The sequence below is a fragment of the Oncorhynchus tshawytscha genome, linkage group LG28 (assembly GCF_018296145.1).
Source record: "Oncorhynchus tshawytscha isolate Ot180627B linkage group LG28, Otsh_v2.0, whole genome shotgun sequence".
NCBI lineage: Eukaryota > Metazoa > Chordata > Actinopteri > Salmoniformes > Salmonidae > Oncorhynchus > Oncorhynchus tshawytscha.
In genome coordinates, this window is record NC_056456.1 from 5222348 (window position 1) to 5232413 (window position 10066).

At 44.3% G+C, this 10066-nt stretch overlaps 1 protein-coding gene across 1 annotated transcript; it reads left to right on the top strand.

Moving 5' to 3' along the window:
- Window positions 1-246: 246 nt before the first annotated feature.
- On the top strand, window positions 247-7719 carry LOC112226545 (MAP6 domain containing 1). The gene is made up of 3 exons (XM_024390933.2): window positions 247-1072; window positions 1958-2312; window positions 7006-7719. The coding sequence occupies exons 1-3, from the start codon at window positions 543-545 to the stop codon at window positions 7081-7083; spliced, it is 963 nt and encodes a 320-aa protein (XP_024246701.1). The 5' UTR covers window positions 247-542; the 3' UTR covers window positions 7084-7719.
- Window positions 7720-10066: the final 2347 nt, after the last annotated feature.

The following is a 10066-nucleotide window of genomic DNA, read 5'->3' on the forward strand; positions in this document are numbered from 1 at the left end:
TATTTTTATACTTCAAGTTTAGACCATATAGCCTCAGCCTAATGTCAGTTTCAGATTTATGTTCAGACAGCATAGGCTACCATGAGTTTGATTACTTGGCTAATCATGGGTTGTGCATGATGGGCCCATTATGTTTGATGCAGTTTTGGAATGACAGAGAATAACATATTCTTGCTGAATTTGTAATGGAATAACTTGACCTGAATAGCAATCGCAAAGCTTTTCTCTTTGTTGGACTTCAGATGAATCATTTGCTATAGATTTCTCTGCATCAACTCGAAGCCTTCAGTACCACGTGAGAAGAATGTGCAATGACAGTTTACGAGCGGCTCCGCTCCCATCTTGGCATTCCAGAGCGGTGGCGTGGAGACAGCACGCTGGCGAAGGTTTGCAGGAATGGGCGCATACACACGGCGGCACTTCTGAATGTAGCTAACGTTTGATAAATATATATCTTTTTTTTTCAATTTTCCTTATTTTCTTTTATTTTTTCCACCTTTTCTTTGCTTAGCCTATTTTTTTTTTATTCGAACCAAATCGCCATGGCTTGGCCGTGCATAAGCAGAGTGTGCTGTCTGGCTCGGTTCTGGAACCAGTTTGATAAATCCGATCTTTCAGTGCCACTGACCATACAGAACTACTCGGACATCACCGACCAAGAGGTACAATCCGTCACCAGGCAGGTACCGACGGACCGGGTTCTGAGGCACAACTATTCCACCACGGAACATCGCGGATCCCCCCAGACACCGGGAGATGCCCCGGGGACCCAGAGGTCACTGAGGGGCCGGAGGGAGCCCAACTTCAAACCCCAGGAGGACTACCAACAAACCGGTGTGCCTTTCTCCACTGTCACCCAGTACAAGCAGGATTACAAACCCTGGCCTATTCCGAAGAAGGAGAATTTCCCCTGGATTAGCAATGTCGGAAAAGGGGGTGAAGTTGGTTCGGATAGCCCCGTGAACAGTAACCCCAATGCGAGCCAGACTAGAGGGGACATGGGGGAGAGAGAGGAGCGGGGCAGACAGAGGTGGGGGGAGCAGGGGACGGTAACCGCCAAAAGCTCTTACAGGTAGGTTCCATCACTCTGACGATGTTCTTTCAGAACCGCTGTGATTCTTTCATTTCAGCACCTGGAGCTCTTCACTCACTAAAAAAAAAAACATTGATAACCCATTGCGCTCAAACCTAACGATTCCATTCGTGATGCACGCGCTGAAATTCGTTATCATTTGGTTGGATTATGTACAGTGGGGCATTGTCCTGAATTTAATCTGCAGTATGCATAATCATGTAATACCCTTTTCAACGGAAATTGCTATCAGGCTAGGTCTTTGTGTTCCGTGTGTGTATGTTTGCGCGAAAGAAATTGGATACATTAAGTGTCATGCTACAGAAATAATCAATATCTTTAATCTGTAAAATTGGCTGCTGCTGAAGTAGAAACACAGCAAAACGCTTTCGATTATTCATAAACTCACACACTTGTTATACCCTCCCATGTTGGACACACTTTTTTATTTTTAAATCCATTAAAAAACAAGTTGAAGCTATTCTGCCTGAGATCCTGATGTAATGATAATCCGATGCAGCAGCTAACTTTGAATAATACTGTTGTTTTTTTATTTGATGATAGCATGCCACCATCCTCATTCCCTAGATGCACTAAACTGAAAACGTTTGCCCCAGAACCCACCTGAGCCCCTCTACCCACTCTGCTGTAGCCCCAATCATGTCATTACCATTCAATGATAAGCCTGTCATTAGGCCTTACCTTGCTCTCTGATTGGTTCCTTCATCATTTGGTTGGTTCAATCGCTAAATGTTCTATGTTAAATAGCCTACAGTTTAAAGAGCAAAAAGCTAAAGGCCAAATGTTTGCAGTGTTTGTAAAATAAAACTACTTTTGCAGACCGTGAGCGCTCTCTCTTACCCTTCCATCCTCTCCTCCTCGTAGACAGGAGTACAGGCCGTGGACGGGGGCAAGACCAGCCAAGACCACCAGGAAACAACGCCCCCCTGCCCCGTATGCCAGTCCCGGATCGGGGGTCTCCCACCTCCCTAATGAGACCAGCTACCAAGCCGCCTACAACGGAGGTGGGGAGGCTTTCAGACACACAGAGCTTCACCAGAGGGACCATACTCCCAGCACCTCCACTGCTGACCTGCTGACCCCCACGGTCCCCCAAAACACCGTAACTCCACTCCAGCCCTACTCCATAGCCACTACCACCCCTATCACCACCACCGCCGGCCTCCAGCAGAGCAGCCTGCCAGAGAGACCTGACCTCAGTATAGGAACCATGGGAGAGGTTAGAGGACTCCTATTTTTGTGTTTCACAGTGTGTTTCAGGGTGTTTCAGGCCGGATCCTTGATGTGAGCAAAGTGGTAGTGTCTCGTCCTATAGAAGAGTCATTGTATACATCTCTGATTTCCTATTCCTGAGAGAGTACTATTTCTGGCTAAAGGTAAAGGCACGTGAAAGACATAGACACTGGATGGGGAATATAGGGTAAAGATATGGTTTGGGATATAGCTATTGTTCCAGCTAGGTACCAGGTGTTCCCAGTGGAGCGGAGGCATCTCTAAGAGCAGCCCATTATTAGCCTGAAAAGGTCATCCTGACACATTTTTGCACAAAGGTAAAATGTCACAGTAGCTAATGTTTTTCTCAATACATTGCAGTCAAGGGGAGTAAATTAGGTGATGCAGCATCCCGTCCTGTCCTAAATCTGCTCAAAGTGACCCAGCTGTTTCGGATGATTATGTAACACCAGAACATGGCCAGGCTTATGACATTGACCTGGTTAGAACAGGCATTACATGAGGAGAAAAGAAAGTCAATCATATTCAGACATCTGGTCAATTGGATATGGAGACTCAATCACTGAGATGGTGTGTCAAAGTGGGTTCAGGTGTGGAGAGAGGGAGGGAGTGGGAGGGACGGACAGAGATTGAAATGCATATAGACAAGAGAGAGAAAGAGCAGTACTATAATTCTTCTGCTGTTTTGATCCTAGCGTGACAGGGAGTGGAACTCTTTGGGGAATCTCCAGGGGTTTAGTGCCACCCCCCCGCCCACGCTCCTCTGCGCCATCTGCCAGCGGAGAGTAGGGGAGAACGGGCCGGGCTGGCCTGGACTTACTCGGCTTTTCCGCTTTCACTCGTTGTCATCTATGCCAGAGAGATTAGAGAAAGAAGAAACTCCTGCACACTGCTTGCTAGGAATGTTTCAGTTGTCAATTTAATAACAAGTTGAAATAAACATATTTTTGGCCAATCACATGGGAGAACATGTTTTAGTGTATAGTCTTTCTGTTGTAGCAGTAGCGTAGCCAGACAAAACAGCTAACTTCCTGCAATTCTACACATTTTGCCATGGGGCAAAGAGAAACATTTGCGGTTTTATAGCTAATCTCATGCTGTTATCCACATTTTGCCATGAGGCTGAGAGAAATTGTTGCTGTTTTAAGCTAATTTCCTGCAATTTTACATATTTTGCAATAGGGGAGAGAGGAAAATGTGCAGTTTTATAGATAATCTCATGCTATGTTACACATTTTGCGATGAGGCTGAGAGAACATTTAGCATTTTTAATACTAATTAAAGCTAAAAAATCTAGGTGTGTTGACTGTGATAAAGGTAGTGGATTGTGAGCTGTTTTATTCACTAAATGAACAAATGAAGTGGGCAGTGGCATGGTGCATATAGCTGTACAAGCACAGTGACATATGCCTCAATGCACTTATATTTGTGGGGGGTGTGGCTTTCAGTTAGTTATTGTTGGCCACCCATCCCATGAGACTGAATGTCATTCCAGTACGCCGCTTGCTATTCATTCTATCTGATGCCGTTTGCACGTTTAGGGAAAAAGACAAATAATGTCCCGTTTGGAACACTGACAAGTAGAGAGCATAAAAATAAAAGAACACTTGTTTTTCTGTTCAATCTGATTGGGTGGACCTGTGTTGTAGAAGGCCAGTCCAACAGTGTTTGACAGGCCACAGGATTTAATATGAGACATGTCATCTCTAGGTCATAGTCTATTAATAACCATGGCCCAGAAAACAGGGTGAGATGTGTGTGTGTTCAGGGTCCATGCAGGGAAAGGTACAACACCACAGTAGGCTACGATGTAAGAGCTGTTGTACAAATTGGGTGCAGAGGATTTAACCCCATCTCCTGCCCAGAAAAGTAGACATCAGATACCAACTACAGGCTATTGTCATCATATTGGACCCTCTCTCTGTACACCCCCTAACCCATCAATCAACTTCTACTTCAGTAATACCTCCCCTCTAACCCCAAACAACGACCTAGTGCTCCATCCTTTTTATCGGTCACCGAGCAATCTGCCAACACGACACAAAAGCCATTGGATCTATATTAAACAATCCGGTCCCAGTCCCCACACACTGCCAAGTCATTATTGACACCCCAACCCACTAAGCTCTCTGACCACACACACAGACCTCGGGGTATTGTCCATCGACATGATGGGTCAATGGAAACATTTTTCATTGACTCGTCAAGGTCATGGATAGACAAAAGCACAGCTGTGTAACGTTTCCCCAGGGATGCGGGCAACATTAGAGCATAGTGCACAGAGCCATGCATACAGGTAGTGAGCGGTTAGTACCATTACAGTGTGTGCTGATAAACCTCTGAGAAGTTGATCCGCTTTCATAGCATTCACCCACCCATCAAGGGAATTAATACTGTCGTCCTCATTATGCTTCTGGAACCAAAATCAATAAACTTGATTATGAGAGGGAGTGATTAAAAATGTATATATATGTTTTTCAAATTAGCAGTACCCTTACAGTTAAGAAAGAGGCTACAAGCCATGTATTTCTGAAACACATGCAAGCTTTCTGAGTGCTCCATGAATGTTTCTGGTAAACACCTAGACATAACATTCTGTTCCCATCAATGCGTCTACTGAGAGTCTTTTCTCCCATGAGACATTAAGAATCTTGTTTTTAGCACTGATGGAGAACATTGCCTCAGCTTTTAAATGTGATACAAAGAGTTTTTTCCCACTTTGTACCGAAACAGATAAACAGGGGAGAAATGGGGATGTGGTTTACAATGGGCTGCATAAAGAGAGGATCAAACTGTGCAGACACAAAGCATCCTGCAAATCACCTCCCTTTGCACCCCTTTCCTCACTCTCATCATCTCTCCTTTCGCCCTCCCTCCCTCCAGTCCCGCTCCTCTTTTTTCTCTTTCTTTCCTGTTCCCCTGTTCGGTTGAATTGGAACTTTTCCCTTTTCCCACGATGTGTATGACAACAGCCACTGTCATGAGCCAAACCAGCAGGGTTATATCAAGGGAGGGAGGGAGATAGAAAAAAACAGAGAGTGAGGGATGGAAAGGGTGAGAGGAAGAGAGCGATAAAGTGAGCAATAAGGGATTATTTGCCATTTTGCCAGTGTGATGCGATGCAGTGGCTTGCAGTCATTTCAGCGTGAATCTCATTTAGGAGAGAGGCAGACCTGGCTGCTATACTGAGTGGAAAAGAGTGTGTGTGGGAGGAGGTGAACATACACACAGATACACAAACGCATGCAAACAGACTGAAGCACACACACACACACTTTTTTTCGAAGCTGAAGTTTGACAAATTTCACGTACAGACACAGCCTCACATCCAGCAAATACAGTAGTAGTCATATCCTATTTGTCATTGGCTGAAGAGACTGCTACTGAGACCACAGACTACGACTCTGCCAAACAAACCTTCCGTTTGGCCATTGTACCACTACTAATCAGCTGCATTGGAACAGGCAGATCCATATCTAATCATCATATCAAGCCTGGAACACGCTACTTGATGGATGCAGCATGCATACTTCATTTCAGGGTTGAATGAAGTTCCATTCATGTAGGTTCCGGCTGGATGTTCTTTCAGAATGTAGCATCAGTAGCATTTCCTGTGATTAATTATGTCTACCAGTCCACTGACAGGAGGGCTGATGCACTATGACTGCACAACCAAACAAGTCACCTCTCATATTATCGTACCATCAGTGCCCAGTTTATTTGGTATACCCATCTAGTACCGGCCAGATCCCCCTTTGCCTCCAGAACAGCCTGAATTGTTCGGGGGGGGGAGAATTTCACAAGGTGTGGCGTTCAAAAATTGCTCAGTTGGTATCAAGGGACTTAATGTGTGCTAGGAAAACATTCCGCACACTATTAAACCACCGCCACCAGCCTGTACCGTTGACACCAGGCAGGGTGGGTCCATGGAGTCATGCTGTTTACGGCAAATCCTGACTCTGCCATCAGCATGACGCAACAGGAACCGGGATTCGTTGGACCAGGCAATGTTTTTTTCCACTCCTCAATTGTCCAGTGTTGGGGACCGCGTGCCCACTGGAACCACTTCTTCTTGATTTTGGCTGATATGAGTGGAACCCAGTGTGGTCGTCTGCTGCAATAGCCCATCCATGACAAGAACCAAAGAGTTGTGCATTCCGAGATGCCGTTCTGCACACCACTGTTGTACTGTTATTTGCCTGTTGGTGGCCCGCCTGTTAGCTTGCACGTTTCTTGACATTCTCCTTCAACCTCTCCCATCAATGAGCTGGTTTCGTCCACAGGACTGCCGCTGACTGGATGTGTTTTGTTGGTCGCCCCGTTCTCTGTAAACCCTAGACACTGTTGTGCAGGAAAAGCCCAGGAGGCCGGCCGTTTCTGAGATACTGGAACCGGCGCGCCAGTCACAGACGATCATACCACGCTCAAAGTTGCTTAAGTAATTAGTTTGGCCTAGTCTAATGTTCAATCGAACAGTAACTGAATGCCTCTATGCCTGCTTTATATAGCAAGCCATGGCCACATGACTCACTGTATGAGCGAACCATTTTCGTGAACAGGGTGGTGTACCTAATAAACTGGCCTCTGAGTGTATATCACATATCCTATCTGAACAGCACAAGACCTGCATTGCTTGTGATCATCTTTGAATAACCCATGTGTTGTTTGTCTTTTTGCAGGAGCAGTTGGTTAGGACTAAGCTCTCTCCCAACCCCTCTGCGGTTTTTCAAAGCGGATCCAGAATCTTCAACATATGACAGACTCTCCAAATCCTTCTACTGGTTACGGGGAGTCCAAAGAACCAATTAGGGAATGTTCTCTGTCCATTCCACACTATAACAAAATCTATGCAAAGGAATGTACATCTTTTTAATGTAACCAGAAAGGAAAAGTTAGCTTACCGTCCAGTATAGTAAATCAGAGATGAGAGTGAATGAGAAACTAGATGTCATAAAACAAGAAATCATTTTACAATTCTGTTCTATTGCTATGAAAATGTAATTTGCATGAAACCAACTAGTTTGAAATCAGGCTTTTTTGCCGTTAGACACTCCAAGAGAACACGGCTGCTCTGTAATGTGTGTTTGTGTGTACTGTATGTACAGGTATGTGTGTGCACCTGTTGACTTGGAATGATTTAAGTTAATACATCATTTTTGTACATACTGTTGGATCTAGTGAAATGACAAGAAATGTATGCTCACACTACACTTTGTCCAGAAAGGGTGTTGATTTTTGTTAACGGAAACAAAAAAAAATATTTATTTCATTTCTATTCAATTACTGGTAGGTAACTATTGAGAAAATAGTTGTTTCTGGTGTATACGTTCATTTTGTAAATCTGCTTCAGAAAATAAAAGTGAAATATGATATAATGTACAGTATATTACAATAAAAGAATATTAGGTTCTTACCTTCTGTTTGTCCAATTGATGTTTCTGCTACACCCATCTTATATCTACAGTATCTATATGATGAACTGTTTTATTTGATCAGGAGCCGTATTCATAAAGCATCTCAGAGTAGGAGTGCTGATCTGGGATCCCCCATATAATCTCACTCATCATGATCTCAAAGCAGATCAGCACTCCTACTCTGGAGATGCCTTATGAATACAAACCAGATTCATTCTTAAGATAGTGAACCAATATCCAACAGGGTGAACATGAGGGGGTTAGACACATTATCCAACAGGGTGAACATGAGGGGGTTAGACACATTATCCAACAGGGTGAGCATGAGGGGGTTAGACACATTATCCAACAGGGTGAACATGAGGGGGTTAGACACATTATCCAACAGGGTGAAAATGAGGGGGTTAGACACATTATCCAACAGGGTGAACATGAGGGGGTTAGACACATTATCCAACAGGGTGAACATGAGGGGGTTAGACACATTATCCAACAGGGTGAACATGAGGGGGTTAGACACATTATCCAACAGGGTGAAAATGAGGGGGTTAGACACATTATCCAACAGGGTGAACATGAGGGGGTTAGACACATTATCCAACAGGGTGAACATGAGGGGTTAGACACATTATCCAACAGGGTGAACATGAGGGGGTTAGACACATTATCCAACAGGGTGAAAATGAGGGGTTAGACACATTATCCAACAGGGTGAACATGAGGGGGTTAGACACATTATCCAACAGGGTGAACATGAGGGGGTTAGACACATTATCCAACAGGGTGAACATGAGGGGGTTAGACACATTATCCAACAGGGTGAACATGGGGGGGTTAGACACATTGTGATGTGAGTGCTATAACACCTTTGATGTGATGGAGCTGAATCTGCTGAGAGAGCAGCTGGCATCTCCATAAGTGTGATGATGATTAAAAAAATGGTCAAAATCGCTGTTTTGCAAGGAGGAATGGGAAAAACTTTCAGTCTCTCGATGTGCAAAACTGATAGAGACATACCCCAAGCGACTTACAGCTGTAATCGCAGCAAAAGGTGGCGCTACAAAGTATTAACTTAAGGGGGCTGAATAATTTTGCACGCCCAATTTTTCAGTTTTTGATTTGTAAAAAAAGTTTGAAATATCCAATAAATGTCATTCCACTTCATGATTGTGTCCCACTTGTTGTTGATTCTTCCCAAAAAAATACAGTTTTATATCTTTATGTTTGAAGCCTGAAATGTGGCAAAAGGTCGCAAAGTTCAAGGGGGTCGAATACTTTCGCAAGGCACTGTATTTAACGTGGCAAGTCAGTTAAGAACAAATTATTATTTACAATGACGGATTACCCCGGCCAAACCCTCCCCTAACCGGACGACACTGGGCCAATTGTGCGCCACCCTATGGGACTCCCATCAAGGCCGGTTGTGATACAGCCCAGGATTGAACCAGGGTATGTAGTGACACCTCGAGCACTGCCTTAGACTGCTGCGCCCCTCGGGAGCCCTCGAGTGGCACACCATGTTTTCTTTGTTCCCCTTTTATGTAACATCTTACAACAGTGGAGGAGCACCATGAGGTGTGTGTGGTTTTGCATGCACAAGCAGTTCATGACAAAATCTATGCTCACAGCAACTAAATCGGAAGCAATAATGACTCATTTCCCTGGTCCATCAACATGATCCACAGAATGAAACAACACAACACATAATACTACAGTACATTGTATGAATGAATTCGGTACCTGTTTTTTCAATCTATTCGTTTAACGGAGCCTGTTGGAAATTAAACACAAGGTCCACAGGATCAGATGCATAACCCCTTTTTCAGATCAGTCCCTTTATCCCAGCCCTAACCTTACAGTAACCAAATTTTACAGAAACCAAACCCAATCTAATCTAGCCTAGTGGTCAGAGCGTTGGGCCAATAACCGAAAGGTTACTAGATCGAATCCCCGAGCTGACAAGGTAAAAAGCGGTCATTCTGCCCCTGAACAAGGTAGTTAACCCACTGTTCCTAGGCCGTCGTTGTGGATAAGAATGTGTTCTTTAACTGACTTGCCTAGTTAAATATATAATCTAACCTTACCGCAACCTGACCAAAATGTAAAGTTAACTAACATTAACCTGATCTAAGAGTAATGAGCGAAACACTATTGGAACAAATGCTGCGATGCTGAACATGACCATATTGTCACACAGCTCTGATACCATCACAGAATATGATAACAAGGAGCATCTGTTGACAAACATGGCTCTCTCTGATGTTTGCATGTCGGGTCATTCTGGCTAGTACTTGGAAACCTGGCTGTCTCTATCCCTGCCTAGGTA